General features: G+C 37.2%; 1 protein-coding gene across 1 annotated transcript in view; it reads right to left on the reverse strand.

Annotated features, from left to right (window-relative positions):
* The window catches only part of MTNR1A (melatonin receptor 1A), a gene marked incomplete at its 5' end in the record, with an annotated part of 51,662 nt that extends 32,362 nt beyond the window's left edge, over positions 1-19,300 (reverse strand). The window contains one exon of the mRNA XM_009697547.1: positions 19,207-19,300. Coding sequence (XP_009695849.1) covers positions 19,207-19,300 — 94 coding nt within the window. The remainder of the gene's footprint in view (positions 1-19,206) is intronic.
* Between the last annotated feature and the right edge of the window lie 4 nt (positions 19,301-19,304).

The following is a 19,304-nucleotide window of genomic DNA, read 5'->3' on the forward strand; positions in this document are numbered from 1 at the left end:
TTACAGGGGGGTGTGTAACATCAGCTGCAGCCAACTGTCACAGCTGTAGGAGCTGAGAATATTAACATCACTTAAGGATCTGTTTGTCTGATTTCAAGTAGATTAAGGAGGAAACTACCAAACTCTGTGGTGGCACAGACACCTCACTTTCACACAACAAAATGTGGGCAATGCCACTGCTATTAAAATCTACTGTGAAACTCTCAATTCAATGTAAAAAATCAGCCCCTCATTCAATGGGGCACATGGCTCTGGATTTCATCTGATAGATGAAATACGATGCTGAAGTGAAAAGAACAGTTTGAGATACTCAGTCCATTTGAAATTAGGTTTGAAGACAAATCTATCAGTAGATGTATTTTCACATACCGAGAGGGTAGAAAATGTAAACATCTGCAGCCAAAGGTATGCAGGTGTTAATTAAAAATGGAATTATTATTGCCCAGAGCAGCATCCCTTACAATATAAAAGATGTCATGTAACAGGGATATATATTTCCCATAGTATATGATATGCCTAGTATATATACACTAAACAAGCTTTCAGTCTGCCACATCTCTTACCCAACTGTAATACAAGTTATAGTTCTGACACACATCTGGAATGAATGATCAGCAGAGAATTCCAGAATATTGCTGTGATCAGACCTCAAATAATAAATAATTGCATGAGCCCAATTCCTAATTGTTTGATTGCAATCCTTTCAATAGGGACCTCTTTTTTGGTGCTTTTGCAATGTTTACTACCTAGAAGCTCAATCCATGCCAGGGACAGTATAGATAAGCATGAAATTGATAAATATTGGTAAATATTATTCCTATTGCTACGTAATTTCATTTCTGTTGTCATAAACGTAAGTGTGTCTCATCTTTTTCCTATGGTTTAGAAAATATTTTTTCAAATTGGTAGATAAGGCTCATGGAAATTAAAACAAGAGACTGTTTCCAAATTTGTGCTTTCCCCTTACACTGGTCATGATAGTTTCAATATTTATCCACTGCATATCAACAGAGGGACTACTCCAATGCTTTTTAGAAAATCCCTGTTTACAGTTTACAGCTGTATTAACAAACCTCTGAGTCACCCTAGCAGCTTGATTTGTGGTTTGCTCTATGTGACCTCAGTTTTGCTATTTAGTTTCTTCAGGGACAAGATTTTTTTAGGAGTCTGTCTGATTTGCTATTGGTTTTATGAGAAAGAATATTTGGCTGCTGGTCCTAGACTAATATTTTAATGTAAAAAGCATGTTAATTCTATGATGATAATACTTTTAAGTCAAAGTCACTCATTCTCTTAAAATTAACATCAATGTGATAAACAAAAGCGTCAGCAGAATAGAACCTTTCTAGAAAGTTTTGATGTCTGCAGTTTATGTGCCAAAGACCCTAACTGTAGTAGCAAGCATTACTAGCTTTTCTCGTAGTGATTTTAAAGCTAAGCCATGCCTTTATTTTATGACTACTCTATAGCCGTCAGTAGAATTTTCACACATGCACAGTCACCGTCAACTAGTATTTCAACTTGCTTACAAGGACATAAACAATTTTATTAGAAGTTTAAAAATTCACAAGCTAAAGGAGACCTTAATTTGTTACTGCAAATCTATTCACAGATAATCTGCAGTCTTCTGAACATGGTCATCAGACACGCTCGTCTTAGGAGAAAACAGAAAAAGCTGCCTGTAAATAAGAGGCACTGTAGGCTTTCCCAGAAAGTGCAGCAGAGTGTTTTTTGGCCAAACTGAGGGACTGATCACTGATTTCACGCATATACACTTTAAAACAATGTCTCCTCTTAGCGAGGTGAAAAATGCAACTGAAGCCCATCTCCATCCTTCAGCAGAGTGCAGTATCATCTGTGAAGTTTCTGATTTCAACAGTATGGAAAGCTTTGGAAATGTGGTGGAAGAGGTGACAACACTTATTTGACCTGGTAAAATGGAGATTTTAGGGCCAGCTCTGTGAGCAACATCATGACCATTAGGCATTGGTGCAAGAAATTAGAGAAGATGCATTCTGGGGCATATTAGACATTATTTGAACTGTCATCTGAGCCACAAAGAGTGGAAATATCCAAAAGTTGTATTTTCACTGAAGCTAGGCAATATGAGGCAGAAAAGTCAATTAAACGGCATGGTTAAAGGGGCTGACAGAAAGCTAAAAGAATTCACATGAGCTTTGGAACTTTGTATCACTAGTGACCAACTAATATGTTTAATTCAATGATCTTCATGATGTACCTAGACGAAAAGAGAGGAAAATGGAGATAAGAGTTTTAAATGGCATTATATGGAAATGCTGGAAATAAAGACTTTTTGAAGGGAGGACAATTAACCTACCTGATCGTATCCAATACCTGTAATCCAGTAACAAATCTTTAGTTACAGTTATACTGAAAAGACTGTGTTGTAGTGAAACGCAGCAGATCAGGTGAATCACAATCATGTGAACTCCACTAGCTTTGGTATTTAACTGATGCCTTTCAAAATGGTATGTTTTGGAAGAATTCCAGAAAAAATAAACCCAACACCTTCTAATGTTTATCTTCATCATATCATCTCATCCAAAAACAGCTGTGCAAACTCAAGTAGGAAGTTGCCTCCGTACATGATCATGAAAGAACATCTAATTACACAGTTCATTTCAAGGTAATTTTTTGAAGGTGTATTGGACATATATTCTCTGAATAAAACATTTTTGTGAACAAAAGGCATTTATAACAAAGGATATTTGGAGAAAAACCTCAAGCGTTTTCTTTTAAAGTTATCATTCTTGCAACATGCAAGGTACATTTTCAGAATTTCACAAGCTGCACAAAAATAGTTTTAAAAATGTATGGGAAGATCAAGACTGAATTGCATACTGACAGACTCATAGACCTCTCACAAAAGAGCAGGGAGAGTACCAAACCTGAAAGTCAGAAATCAATATATGTCATTATTTATATGGAATATATACAACAGTCTGCACAGCCAAGTCTATATACAGACACAAGTTTTGAAGTAATGGGTCACAAATGTGGAAAACAAAATCACAATCTGCCATATTCAAAATAGATGACTTATCCAAAAGACAAATTCACAAATTTCTGCCTCAGCTCTAAAGTACTAGAGAGTAAATCATATATAAAGCTTGGAATTCAGAGAAACTTAGTATCTTTCACTGTATTTAGAGAATGTATCTCAAGCTTTTTAAAGGGACTGGAGCCTATGTATTGTATTATTATGGATACTCAATTTATAGAGATTATAGCTCTCCCTCAGATAAGGTAGTCTGACATTGTGCTTCCAAGATGTGAAAGGATCCAAAAAAGCCTGAGGTGAGATGACCTCAGTGGAAGCAATGGTCCAGAATAAGGACAGTTCTTAATACTTTTTCTTGAAAAGTTCTACAGTGCCACTGAAGCTGAAAAGCTTCCTTTTTGCTAAGCCTAAACGTGCTAAACTAGGCATGCTCTGAACAAATGCATCCGCCACTGAAATAAAGCTAATTGTTCAGTGTCTGAAATTCTTTGAGGGGCTAGGGGCATGCCTGAGCATTGTACGTTTGTAATGATTCATATACTCCTTTAAAATACACAAGTTTCAGAAAAACGGGATTTTAGTCAATAGACTCAGAGATACATTTAGAAAGGGAACCATAAGTAGTGTGAATTTGTCATGACAAAGGTTAACAGTACAGCCCTAAGGCACTCTCCTGACTACAATTTGTATTGATCTTGAAGATCCTAACATAGCTATTAAGAAATAAGAAGAGTCTATGCACTTGACCACAAACATTTAAGATCGAATAATCAAACAGGTGGTGAAAAGAAATTAACTGTTCTGGATCTTGCAAAAAAAGATGAAGAATCAGCTAAACTGGGCACGTTAGATACACAGTATTATCCCAAAAGAATATGAAAAAATGTGTAAAGTCAACTGTGGAATAGTGGAATACTTTCACAAAAGAACTAAAAGACTAATTCAGGGACTTTACAGGCATCTATGCAATAGCTAAAGACATGATACAAACTCAGAATATGAAGAGGCACTAAAGAAAGTAGTGACAGAAAATAGCAATTTGGATCAGATAATATTGGGGACATAGTGAAAGAAATCAAATGCATTAACTATATGTTCTCTCCATGGAAAACCAAGCCAATTGACAGAAAGTTGCAATCATAGTCTGGTATAAGGCTTCTATATGGCACAGAGGTGCTATGGAAGATTATATTCCCTGCCAGTTATTTCAGATAAAGAATCACTAACTGCCTTGCTGAGACAAAAGAGTGTTCCAGAATGAAGTTGCGAAATGTTCATGGAACACAAGTACTGGAATAATTAAATTCAACAGCAGAACTGGGATGCTACATACAAGCCAGTATCATTCAAACAGTGAAGTCCAAAAATGGCTTAGGAACTGGGCTTTTACAATACTACAACAGTAGGTGTAACAGCAGACAGACAGTTGTAACATAAGAAAGAAACAGATTCTCAGCTGAGAAGAAATTACTTATCATTGCATATGCTTCAAAGAAATGTCAACAAGTATATAAACAATATGGGTCAAAATAAAACAGATTGCAGTCAATTCCAGATAATACTTAATTTTCTTGGAAAATACTTCCAAGGCTATACTGAGCATTACTTTAGTTGAAAAAAAAATTGAAGTCATATTCCTATTTCAGTTTGTATAAAAGGGAATTAAAGAAGTCACCCTAGTCCTTTTTTTTCTTCTAATATATGATTAACTCTGCCTATAGCTTTCCTATACATAACTGCCTATTCCATCTGTATCTTAAATCAGCATGTGACCTAATAACTTTCTTGTCCTGGACTAATTTTTTACACTGTTCAAGTCTCATTTACAAAGTCTTACAGACTCTTACAGAACTTCACAAGCTCTGAAAACTAAGTATCTGTAAGATGCTTTGGCATCTGTGACATCTTCAGTTCCAAAGTCAAAGCCTTTGTGTCCAATGAGGCTTGGACAGAATTACCTCCAGGCAATACACAGGTCCTTAAAAGAGAGTCACTACTTTTAACTACAGTTGAGTCCAGATTTTTCTAATACTAGAATTTTGAAAAATCTCATATGGTTGGAATTTTTTGTTCCACATTTAGAAAGGCCTTACTCTTCTTATTTTGTAATGTACTTTTGTCACCTATTTTTTGGTGTCAATGGTCTATGTAATGTATACAGGGCTTTACAAAGCCTTTACAAAGGGGTTTACAGTGTATCAAAGAAAATAGTTTAGACCCAAACAATAGCTAGCTGTATAAGTAAAAGTCTCTGGTGACAGAGGAAACTTGCAGTGATTTTTTTTTTCTGGATTCACAAAACTAGCAAATGGGAATTTCAGGTGCTTACAAGTTCAGGTTCAAGATTATTCTACCACTTGCTCCACTTAACTGAGACTAATTTCAAGACTTATATTAATCCCTTTTTCCAAAGCCTCTCAGAACAGTGCCAGTATACCATAAAATTTTGAAGGCAATGCTGAGTCATTAAAATACGTAATCTGTCTGGACAATTAACAAAGCATTAGGTACTGGTTTAAACAGCTTAACTCCAAGCAGACTTTTTTTTTTTTCCAGTAGCCATAATCCAAAGAAGAACTTGAAAGAGCAAGAAGCGAAGAACACTTGTCAGTAAATCTAAGACACTTGAAAAGTAATACTGTGTTTAAAATGGTTCAAATGTATGTTTTTCTCTACTTACTATAAAATTCTTACCTTTTGAAATTGTTTTGACTAAAGTTTTGTTATTGCTGCACTTTCTTTCAGATACGATTAGTAGTAGTTATTAACTGGAATGCTATCAAGCCTATCTACCTGTGTAGAAAAGACTTACCTTCATAGCTGAACATTCCTGGTATTTCACAATTATTTGTAAACTGAAGGGATTTGATGCAGAGGCAGAACAAATATGAAGCGCTAAAGTGTAATTTTTAAAGTCATTGTTTCCTAAGCGTAATCACAGTTTAAAATGGCGCAGAGTTTGATGCAGAAAATACATGTAGGAAAAATGCCTAGGGACTGCAAAAAGCAATAGAAGCCAATGGATTTAGCTCTTTTCTACACTGACAGCTTGAAAATCAGGACATAAAGCAAGATCTATGAGGGGATCTAATGAAATATAATTAATTATAAGCTTTGGCTAGGAACAAATATGGAAGGAAAGTCATGACAGATAGAAGGATAAAAAAAGAGGAGAACAGTACTAAAAGTAAAAGTCCCAGGGAGAGCAAGAAATAGAGGTCACATGTACACAAGCGCTCAGAAATTTAGTATTCAATATATTGACACAGACTGAAAGAAAAAGGTCACTTCTGAACTTGGAGTATGGATACAGAGTCAATGAAGCCTACAGAGGACTGGGAAGATGGTTCTGGAAGACAATAAGGAAAAGGGCAACCGATGCCCTTTCATTAGTGTTTCAACAGAAGATTTTTTAAGTCTGATCTTCTGAAGGAGCACAAATAACAACATTGGAGAGCTTCCTGCCATTTGTTGTTGAAGAGCTGGAAAAACAACCTACAGCTGCTTGAAAACTCCAGAGAAATAAAGGGCAAGAGAAAATGACAAAACTAACTAAGCCCATTTGCATTTATTATTCAGGACTTTAGAGCATGCTGGATAACATGCAGTTTCGTTTTAGTTATGAGCAGGCAGGAGAACTGAATGAAATGGATTCCCTTAATACTACAATCTAAAATGGTCAGAAGCCTGTTGGAATCAAGATATCCTGAATACTCCTGGAAAGCCTCCTTGTGACAATGATTATGATGAGGTCTAGTACCATGCACGTCCATCTCTCACAGATGGTGCAGAGGTATCCTTGAAGTAGCTGTACTGATCTGCATGGTGGCTGAGGAGAAATCCAAGTTGGAGCTAAAAACTAAGTTGAATAATTAATTTCAGGGCAAATAAATCAGAGTACTTATCAAAATCAGGATACTTATCAAATGACACTAAATGCAAAAAAACTCAACCCAAAATGTTCTGGGCTCTGAAGGGTCCAATTTCTTTTCCAGGGACAAGCGAAACAAAAGAGAGTAAGAAAGCATAAGAGAGAACAGCACCATTTTGAGGCTGCTAGCTGAATGACACCCTGTGGACTAAAATCACCTTGAATGACTGAAAGTTTGCAGCGAGATCCTTTCTGTCCACCATGAGTACTGTAATTACTGCAGTTGTAATTACTGGGTGTGGTGTGGGGCTTTTAATCCTGAGAGCGATCTCTGGTAGGACAGACTCCAGCCTTAAGTAACCATGTAGGTACACGTGCAAAGAAAATAGTAGCTTACTTATAATAACTAACTCCACGCTCCAGCTATAGTGCCCTACTTCAGCAGACATATTAATCTAATTTTTCCAGTTACACTGCATTCCTAACTTGTCAGCTCATCTGATTTTTCTTACCTCAGTAGGGTCTTAGAGTTTCTGAATATAGAAGGCATAATATTATTTCAATTTACAGATGATCATTAGACAGTCCTTCATTTCCAGTAACATTCTAATGTACTAAAAATGTCCATTTTTTAGCGTTTCTAGAAAAAGTAGTTGGTCACATACTACATTTGTACTTATCACATGAATATGTAGAAATGCTCCTACAAAATAAATTCTTAAAATAATGTTAATAAATATGGCTTCAGAATGGGTTTTAGCTTAAATTAAACTTATACTGGAGCTGCCACCCAGTGTTACTACTGGAAATTCCATTTACTTCATTGGAATACCTGTATAAAAGAGTGGACCAAAAAAAGACACAAGTAAATTCATGATTTGGAGATTTATTTGCAAGACAAGCAAGTTTCATGTTTTTAAGTGAAGTAAGAAAACGGTTAGTCCAGTCATCACAAGGAATGGTCAGCAGTTCAAAAGACAGAAACAGGTGAAATCTCTGTGAATCTGATCAACAAAGCTTTCTGAGTAAATATGGGGATAGAGATAATACTAATATCTGATTATAAGCAAAAGATCTTAGAAATCAATTCACTGCTTTGGTGGTAGTCTATGAAGTTATCTCTGCACAAGAAAGACGTGCTCAGGTGGACTCCAATGACAGTTCTGGCAGCAAAGCCCTGTCACTGCAATAGCTTGAGAAAAGTAAAAGGGAAGACCCACTAGAAAAGCTTACATTCTGACAAATGGGATACCCCAGTACAAAACAAGCACCAACAACAAGCAGATTGCAAGTTCTATGACCACTTTCTCCATTCATACTTCTGCATTTACATGTTTTGTCACATTCAGCCACATCTTTAGGGCACGTTTTAGATAATGATTGCTGCAAGCAGTATTAACAAGTTGCAAGTGCAAGCCTTCTACAACTGTATAATCTCCCCTAGATTGTCACTAAGTATGCATTAGAAATTCTTACCAGGAATAATTGCAAAAACACCACTCAACCTCCTTTTAAAATGCCAGTATTCGTAATGCCCCTAAGAACAGTGCAGCATCTCAGTATTCTGTTATTACAGAGTGCATAAAAAACAGCTTTCACTGAATATGTAATGGATCCCATAAGGGAGAGACCCAAGTCAATAATAACTCTAAAACAAAAGCCTTTCATACAAAACCTGACAGATCTACCCTCAACATAAAAATGCAGGGGAAAAAAAGACACACAAAAAAACCCAAAAAACCAAAAACTTCAGCAGCAAACAATTTAACAAAGATAGTGCAAAGTTATTCTTCAATACAGCAGTGGTCATCTTCATGCCATCTTCATCATAATATCCAGTGGACATGGATTGTCTAAAGAAAAAGTGCAAATGTGTGATGAACAGAAGCACAAGTTCCTAGGAATGCCCAAAAATAATTGAAAAAAAGTGGGTATGTTAGGTAGATATAAAATATTGTTGGAGAAGAGTGTCTACAAACAAGAGAAGTATTATGCCGTAAAAATTATGAAAATCAAGGCAGGTTTCCAGCAACCAACAAAATGTTCACAGTTGACAATCTTATCAGGCACTGCAGATTCCCAGTAGTGGGATACACTGAATGGGCAAGAGAAAAAGGAATCCGGAAAAGAGCTGCAAAAAACAGGAGTAGGATGTACACAAGTTTGTAAGAGACACTGGAAAAGATATGCTCAATTATTTACTAAAAACAATGCTAAAAAATCTTTGCTGCAAGAAAGTGCAAGAAAATCTGACTGCATTTTGAGCTCTACATTAGGTATTTAATATATTCTAAGACACAAACTTGGTTCTGCTGTCTTCTCCGTACTTACCAGCATACAGAGGAGATGAAAAGCTGTTTTACCCAGCCTGAAGAGGATTATTGTGTTAACTCTGTAGTCCTGGATGCTTACATGCAGAACAGTTAGAATGAGCTTTGGCCAGTGAAAGCTATGTTTACATGACACTCGCTGATACAAAAATCCCTGTGGGACCTGTCTCAATAAGCATGACTTACAGAAACACTGAAACTGTTCTAATTTATACCATGAACTAAACCCATCACCTGTGTCTAGGTGGAAGAAAGATAAGGAAACATTACTGTCCTTCCTTCCTTCCTGTCAGATAAGCTGAATATTGTTCTTCTACATATAAGAGATCCTAATTTCTAGGGAGAGTGTGTATATTCACGAGAAATATACAATGTGAGTTACAATGTGCCAGCGCATGCTGCATTAGAAAAAAAATAATTAAGGAAAATGAAATGGTACTTTCTGCAAAAATACCCAAATAATTAGATGAAATGTTTCTAGATGTCCCTATATCTGTAAATTCATAAAACCAAAGTATACCACAAAATGAAACAACCCTTGGTATGAGTACCTTCTGCAACATGGTAAAAACCAGTAGGATTTATGTGTGCTTTAATATAAATGTGCTGTATATCCCCAAAACAAGACACAGCTAATGCTAAGAAAAACCTTAGCAACAGGTGTTGAAATGTGTTACATCATCAGGAATGAAGAATAAGATGGCTTTATGAGGCATTGCAGAGATTCTCAACAGTACAGTTCTTTAGACAAGAAAAAAATCCAAAGGAGAGCTGAAAAGATAGTGGTTGAAGATAGTCAGAACTGATAAGAGAAATTCCAAAGGAACATCATACATATATATGATGAAGTAGTATTTTGCAGCAGAACCACCAGACAATCTGTAGAATGAGGCTATAGGAGCAAAACCCCAATTCTGAAATTTATTCTGCTTAATGAACTTATTAAAGAACTATGAGTTCCTAGAAAGCAGAAGAGGACAAAGATAATACCAAGGCTAAACTGATGTGATCTGACCAGCACAAGCAAACTGACTTTGACTTAAGTAATGTAATTTCCATTTGTTAAACAAAAAAACCCCTCCAAAACCCTAGAAAGGGCAGTATTGCAGTAGTAGATGGTTTCTTCTGCTTGCTTTATTCCCAGAGGTGTTCTTGAAGCATCGATTCGCAGACTTAATAGCTTGCATACCTACTATACATGAAATTGTAAGTGACTTCCCATGATGCACCCACCTCAGGATATACAGAACAGGCACTTAGGACCCTGATCTGTAATCAGCTTTATTGCAAGGATATCAGTGATCCAACAAAAATCCTGTTCTGACTCCAAAGTTATGGCAACGACTTTTCTGCTTACCGCACTTTGGGTTGAAGGCTGTTAGCAGTACAGCTGCCTTCTTACTCACGGGCAAGCATTGCAGCCGAAAAAGTGAAGAGAGACAGACACTTACCTTGGTAAGAGGTTTGCTATTGATTTCAGTAAAACCAGGATTTTGCTTTTAGGGAAGGTATTTCCAGAGATGAGACATACTCCTGCAGGTCGTGCTCTCTCGCAGAAGGGGAAAGGTTATTTTGTAAATAGACTAATAGAATTTTATATACACCTTTTTTGGAATAGCAAAATGACTGCCAAGAGGTGATGTTTTTATTCTCACTCATTACAAGAATAGAGAGATGTTAAGCAATATCGGTACAATAGCAAAAGCATATAAACTCACAGAAAATATGTTTAAGCAGTGAGAATACCCTTCTTGAGTTGGAATGAGGAGAAAAAGCTGTTAACTTAAGGTGAAAGGTGATTCTGAAAGGATTTGTATGATCCTACTACACTTGGAAATTGGTTTTGATGATTGAGAGGGTCCCTTTCAATCCTTTGTTCTAAGTGAGAACTAATTCAGTAACAGTTTCAGGGAAGGTTCAGAGATGTAATATGGCATAATGGAAATGCAGGAAAGAACCTAGGTTTTGTAAAGTTGCAATTACGTGAACTTGCATGTTAGGTGCAGGCATTACAGTGCATTACAATAGTCAAATTATTATAAGCAGACCCCAGAATTACAGTCAGAGATAATCTGGAGACACACCTTTAATGTAAGTGATTACTATAATTAAGACAAAACATATTAATGCAAAATACACATAAACTGTTAATAAACACAGGGTTTTTTATTTATAGGCAATTAATTCTTCATCCAAAATGAAACAAAAGTGCAACTGAAGTAACCGATTCATTCGTCTTTATGCAAACTTTGATCCTTCATATTATGCAAGTCCCATATTTTCTACAATATCCAGTCTCAAAATAAGTCTGTGGATGCTGTTAAAAAAAAAGTATTCAAAGGGTGCTGAAGGAGGATAAAAGGGCATTGCAATTCTTCATTTTATGAGTGACTTTGTGATGTCTGAAGGGGCAAATAGTGGCTGTTAACGAGGAAAATTCACATAAAGAGGTACCTTCCTTTCCATACCTCTAACACAAAATGTCCATACTGTAACTGCATTGGGCTAAGAATACTCTTTCACCTCTGGAAAACAAAATCACTTCTTTTCTCCCAAACACAGACAGGGAGATGAATGTGTCCTTAAAAATCAAGTAAGACTACGGAGTAGAAAACTGCTCATCACTCAGTCTGGAAAACAGGAACATCAAATGAGATCCATAGCTACTACCAGGGGGGAAAGAACATTCATGATTCTTCCCCAAAACACACACAAAGATGGGTATCTGCTGAAACTTCTCTAGGGTGTGACTGGATACCAATTTTTAAGGCTGATCCCTGTGCTCATGCCTATTCATCACTTTGGCCAATGGCTATAGAGTTGGCCACCCTGCCTGGCTAAATAACATAGTACTGACAGCTGTGCTATAACCACACCAGGCTAATACTCAGGTGCAGCTGAAATGGCTGACTAACAGAAGCAGTATTACTGATTGACCTCACACAATACCAAGCACCAAGAGAAGAGCTGACCTCTGCTTGGTAACCTCTCCCTGAAGACCAATTAGTTTTGCTAACCTTGCATCTGCACCCCAAAAGAAAAGTCAAGTGATATGATATAGACCTTATATTTCAGCATCACATGTAGAATCACATGTACATATCATGTAGAACAGGGTTCCTGTAGGCGTAAATGGGAAAATTACATATCCTGCCCAACTTACACAAAGGTCACTAAATAGTCTGTTTAAAGGTATGGACAGAAAAATAAAATATAAAGAACCTGAAACCATCCATAAACCTTTCCAGCTGCTTAGTATGTATTTGAATAGAGAATTCTAGTGCTTGGTCACACACCGTGGGGTTTGAAATCAGCTGCTTCTATTCTCTCTTTTGTTTTAGGGCGCAGGGAACCTTAGGAGTTAGGGGAGATTAGAGAGCCTGAGGGAGGTATTGAAGGACTTTCTTAGAACTGTAGCAATGGAAAAGACAGAGTCCTCCACAATCAAGAAAACCCAACCCACCCTCCTCCCCAAAACCCAGACAACCTAATTCAAGTCCCTAACTGAAGTATAGGACCCTGTGAGATAATGAAGGGATACATTTTTATGATCATCAATAAGGTAATAACTATTCTTCGACAAGTTTATCTAACTATATGACCTGGTACTATATTAGATCATTTATAAAATGAAAAGAATGAGCTGAAAAAAATCTTTTATTTCTGGTGCAAGGTATGTAAGTTTGCCTTCTCTTTATGGATACCAAACTTCATTTAAAAGAACAAGAACTACAGGAAATGAAACTTTGTACATTTACTGGTCAGTTATTACCACAAACCTATTTAGAAGCTACAGAAGTCACTATCTAAAAGCTGTAAATAGACTTACTGATTATACCTTAGTTTCTGCTCTGAATTTAAGGGTATCAGTAAAGTTTTTTTGTATATTTTACCCATTCTTAAAACTAAGTAAAAATATAATCAGACCTTTATTCTGTCTTGTAAGGTAGGAACTTTGATTGTCCCATTGAACTGTAATACCGCCCACCTTGGTGGCTCCAGGAGGGTTAGATTTTGAAAGAACACTTCTTTAGTAGCGGCATTTGTATTATAGTCCCAAGCATTACTTAACTACACATGTTAAATATATGTTTATTTGTTCATTAAATAAGCAAGCGTTAAAACATTAACAAATTGTTCTGTTATCGTGAAGAATTCTTAGTAACACTTGTCATCCTGAAACAGTGGTTGGTAATTTTTCCTCAGGAGTGGAAAATGTGGAATTTGAGGCAGCTCACAGGCGTAAGCAGAAGAAAAGCTGCCAACAGCAAGGGTGACAAGGTTCTTACTGAGGTTGCAAAATTAAACTGTGATACATAGCATTGAATTGACACTGCAATACTTTTATTGCCCTAGGAAAGCAAGCCTCGTACAAACAGAACAGACATTGTCATATCAGCAGTGGATGCCTATTGTTGGTAGCATTTTTTGTCACTAAACTAGACTTGCTGATGATGTCTTATGCTAGAAAGATGTGAAGTATCTATGTCATAACAAGACAGAAAAGTGGAAAGTGTAAAAAGAAATAGAAAGGAGATGACAGTAGAAGCAGATCAGAAGTTGCTAACGAAAAGATTAAAGATGAAAAAAATCTTAATGAGAAAAGGGAGAATCCCTCAAAAAATAACTTAACAGAGACGGCAAATAGCATAGCTTATAAGTACCATTGTCTGCTGGCAGCAGCAAACTAGAAAAAGCAGTGCCTCTAAAAACTTCAAAATACAGAATCTTGCAGAAAGAAGAAATAGCCGAGTTTGATAGACATATTAGTAAGAATAGAGTATTAATTTCTTGAAATACTCATCTCTACCTTTGGTCATTGAGAGCACAGTGCCATTTAAACAGGTTTCTGAAGTAAATCTTTGATTCAGTAAAGTATTCAATCAAAACTAGTCTGAGGAACAGCTTTATTTAAACTGTTTTTTTTATGCTCAGCTCTGTTCAACAATTGGCAAAGTTCAGCATTTCCACTAGATATCTTCCCTTCTCCCAAACAGCTTACCATTTTTAATACTGGAAGTTATTCATGTCTGAAATAATGTTCATTGCCATCAACATCTCGGTTTTCATCAGAACCCCGAATTTGTGCTACAACTTGATCTTCTACGAGTTATCTCCCTTGAGTCAAATATTTGTCGGGTTACCCATTGTCTCTCCAGGCACAAAAAGAAGTCCAAGGATCACCTGTGACAAAAACAATGATTCCATTAGTCTGAATTCACAACAGGGGTTTAATTTATTAGATAAAACAATCTTTAATAGAGCATTTAACATTATTATTTTAAAACTAAAAGTAAAACGTCATCAAGAACAATCATATTCTGAAAAGGCTGATGAGATCTCCAATCTGATTATCAAAAGATAGTTCCATTCTTATATTTAAAATTTATATTCTAGAAAATGCACTAAGAGAGGAACACTCTTCAACCAGATTCTTACACTGGTCAAACCAAAACCCAGGGCCAGTTTGAAAAGCCTCCAAAATAAAATTCTTACTGATAGATCCCATCCCCCAATTCTGCAATGGCTATACTATTTAACAAATATTGCATTAAAAAAATAGTCGTAAGTAGCTGTGTTACAGAAGAACTAAGGAAGTGACTTCACTGATCTTACATATATTGGTCAGAGATTACTCTCGAGTTCATTATTCTTTTGAGCACTCACAGAGCTGTCTTTACAGAATTATTTGGACCTAATGCAACTGAGGCAGATTTAGCATAAAACATTGGGTTCTCCCTTTTTCATTGCCATATCATTCAGAAAAGTAGTTAACACACATACTTAAGTTTAAGCATGTGTGCAGTCCTAGTGAAGTTAACTGTATCTTGCTTCTCTAGGGCCTCAGCAACATCAGACTTCCTCTCTGCCTTCTTCACTAGTAACAAAAGCAAGAGTTTTAGCAACAAAACATTTGGGCCAAGGACATGGGAAATCAGGGAAAAAAAAGTACAAAACCCCAAATGCATCTAGCATAGAACAGAGACAGGTGAGAAGGGGGTGAATGAAGCTTTCTGCCCTGATGTGGTAGGTGCCAGTTACCAGTTTGGCAGCAGTCCCTGTGTTATCCCAACTCATGTTAGGTGTTAGCAGACAGGACAGGCACAGAAGAGTGAGGGTGAGACTGCCGGGGCTCTCTTCTTGCCTGCTGGAGGTTCCCTTCCAACACAGGGGTATGTAGGAAGGGTAGTCAGGGCACCTTTGGACCTCAACACATAAAGCGCCAAGGAAAAAGCAACCCACCAGGCCAAGAGAACAGTTTCAAAAGGAACAGAAAGGAGAGCAAGAGGTGTAATAGCATTCAAGAGAGCTTTCTTCATTGGCCTTAAGAATGGTTCAGTCCTGCAATCACCAAGTACCCAAATCCCCCTGTCACCAAGATGACAGGTGCATGATAACTGACATTTTAATGTAACAAGCGGTAAACTAACCTCCATAATCAAAGACTTACAACTGCTCCCTCATCTTGTTCTTGACACATTGTTTTTCTTGGTGTGGGTAACAACAAAGGCATAAGGATACTAGCAATCATTGAATTTGTGTGTAATATTACATAAATCACTTTAAGTGATCTCTTCAGTTTTCTGAGATACTCTAATCCAATATTGATAGTTCCAAGTAAAAACTCCACTTGTTGCAAAAAGTACTAGTAGTTCTTTAATCCACCTTCCCCAAGGCTAGTTATTTCACCTTTTCAGGGTGGAACTGTTGAGTGACCTTATTTCTGATCTATGAATATTAGCAATGGAAAATGAGACGCATTAGGATGATTTAAACCAAACTTTCTCATTCTTTTTAAAATTAATTATTAAAGAAAGCACATCAGTTTAAAGTTCAAGCTGCACAAATGTGCTATCAAGATATGGGCATTAAAATCCTTATGCCTTGAATGTTTCCCTTGAACTTTGTTTCAAAGTTAAAAAATCACAGACATCATAAACCAAATTCAGTCTTTGTGTAGGCCAGCATTAAATTGCAGCTGTTCCCATCAGGACTGAATTGGTGTCAGGCGCCTGTTAGATTACAAAGCCACCATAAAAAAAAAAACAAAACAAAAAACAAACAGACCAGAACTATGAAACTTATTACAAGTCAAGTACATTAAATAAAAGAGGATCCTACCAGTTGCATCATCAGCTTCTGTGTCTAGAAGAGCATCTACTGAAGCCATGCTTGTGACTATGAAGGAGTCTGTAGTATCAGACACTCCTCGCTTGCTGAGACAAACTTCTTTGAGATACTGACTTCTCTGCTTTGATCAGTGTCTTTTACTAACCTTCTGACTGTCAGGAAGGTTATACCACTTGTTGAGAAGGTTTTTCTAGGCTTTCCTACTATTCCCCAATGCACTCTTTTAATCATAAGTCCACAGGTTCAATTTGTAGTTATCTTCCAAAAATATTTATATAATAGAGAGTGAGACAGAGAGGCAAGATGTTTTCCCCCACCAAATCCACCTTTTGGTAAAGCGTTAAATACTCCTTATTTCTGTTAATCCTCTCTTGCAAAGAGGGAAGAAAGTCTTCAGTGAGATACATTTTCTTCAGGAGGTATCTTCTGTTCCTCCCTGATCTTTTTTCCAGTGGAATTTTCATCCTGTGTCCTTTTTCCTCAATAAATGTGCCAGTAAAAGACTTATATCAATACAGGCTGTTGTAAAATCAGAAGTTTCTTTCTTATTACCGCTCTGTAAAAAGTTATAACTGTCTTTATAATTAGCAAGTTACAAATTAGTTGTATGTATAAATCAGGTTATTTTCAATGTAGTCTCTTCCTGAATAATCTGAGTTAGCATAAACAAGACTTAGGAAACTTTCTTCTTCATACTCACAAATATTAGGCCAGGCTTTCTAAATACTTATGCCTCGTCATAAGTTTACTTGCCTGAGTAACCCCTTCTTAATTCAATGCCAAGTTTAATAGTGGTGATGACATAAGTAAAGTTATGCCCAGGCATAGGTTTTTGAAGGATTAGTCAAAAACACTTTGCACACCTTTTTGAAGCTTATTAATTATGTTCTTTCCAAAGTTTCCTTTTATCCATGTACTTAAATAAATAAATAAATAGATCTTTACTTTAAAGAAAAAAAAAGGCTTTAAAACTTTAAAATCTTGTTACTATTTATTTTTTTCCTAAAACAGACTATTAACTACTTCCCATCTTGTACCAAGTATCTACTTGTTTTAATTAATCCATAATTTCAGAGGGTAAACCAGTACCTAGTTCATGTTCCAGTCTAAAAATATTTTCTGGTCAGAAGAATGCTGTATTCTCCTAGCCGTAGGAGATAACTGTTGCCAATTTGCTGCAGCTCTTAACAGCCACTATGACAGAAAAGGCAAGAACAAGAAATGCAGTAAGAGTGAGCAAGTGAGCACGTGTCGGGATTCAAGAGGGATTACGTGAGATCCACAGTAGAGAATATGCACACGCATAGAACCCAATGATTCAGTTATGTTTCCAGAAAACAGGTACCACGTTTATTTCAGACTTATTACCAGACATGTCTGTATCACAAACTCCCCACAGAAGTGCTGAGGTATTTATTTAGTAATTAAAGGGGAGGAGAATATCACCCTTTCCCCTGGAGTAACCCCAATAATATGCCTATCTCAACCCTTTCTCCCTTCATCTGAAAATCTCCCAGGGAACAAGGGTAGTCAAGCACTGACTTGGACTTCTGGAGTCTGATTCTGCTTTCAAATATATAGTATTGGAGTGTGTAAGCCTGCCAGCTCCAGTGAATGAAATTTCTCTCAATGAAATTTCTCTCAATGAAAGCAAGAGAATACAGCTTTTAGAATTAACATCAGTGGCAAAGGTAGGGAGAACAAAAATACGGTGTTAGTCTACATTTTGATCTTGTGTGTTGGCATTCTGCTATGTCTGAATAAAACTAAAATGTACAATCCATTTGAATTACCTGACTTAACCTTAGAAAGTTAAGCACCCCACTGTTTGCCAAAGTCTAACATCAGCTACCTTTATTAGGCTAGCTTATAGCAAAACTCAGGCTCAAGTTCCCCCTCAGATGAATTTTAAACCACTAGCTAATGAACTCAGTGGAGTTATAATAAAGAACCTGACAGCCAGTTGTGAAAGAGATAAAAGCAGCATCTCAATCATCACAGAGTGAAATTCTGCTTTCATTAACAACGCAGCTGTCTTCACACGCTCCCATATTTTTTTCAATGAAAGATGCATAGGGTTTAGAGTGCACACATTTGGTACACGTGCGCAGCAGCTGGTCTGACATGATAAAGCAGAATGAATCTGAAGAAGTTCCTGCCTGTCTGACCAATAATCCACAAACTAAGAGGGATTTACTCAATAGACCATCACAGATTCTACCCTGTCAAAATTAGAGATTTTTTTTAAAGAATGTGCCTAAATCTGTTTTCTGTCAGATGTTTCCCATTCCCCAAAGACCTAGATAGCAAGTAGGAGGTGAACAAAGAAAATGAAACAACTGTCTTGGTGGCTTTTTTTCTGAATCCTGCAATGTCTATAGCTTAATATTTGCTTGATTTGAAGCTCCAACCATAGCATTTCTTACTGGAGACATTTCTGTAACTCAAAGAAAATCAGTCAGACGAATAGCATCCAGCATGCACAAGACACACACTGTATGCCACGGCAGCATCCCCAGCATCATGTCTAAATCTCATTCTTAAATAAGGCTTACTTGCCTTTCTTCTATGCTAGGTGGGAACTGTCGAGAGCTAAAAATAGCACCACGATTCGGTGGCAGGCGCTAAAAATACCCTTACCCGCTCGATCACCAGCTCGGTAAGAAAGATGTAGCCCCTGGCATCTGTCACAGCCGCTAGCTGGGGGTGAAGGCAAAGAGCACCCAGCCCTGGAGTTGCGCGCCCGGGCAAAGTTTTACCGGCAGACGAAGAGGCCACGGCGCTGCGTCCCGCAGCCCCCCCATCCCCCCCCACCCCGGGCAGCTCCCCGGGGCCTCCCTGCCGCCCCTTACCCGCGTTCCGCAGCTTCTTGTTGCGGTAGACGGAGAGGATGACCAGGAGGTTTCCCAGCAGGTCCACCACGATGGTGAAGATGAGGATGGCGGCCAAG

Source organism: Cariama cristata, unplaced genomic scaffold, assembly GCF_000690535.1.
Source record: "Cariama cristata isolate BGI_N322 unplaced genomic scaffold, ASM69053v1 scaffold27653, whole genome shotgun sequence".
NCBI classification, from domain to species: domain Eukaryota; kingdom Metazoa; phylum Chordata; class Aves; order Cariamiformes; family Cariamidae; genus Cariama; species Cariama cristata.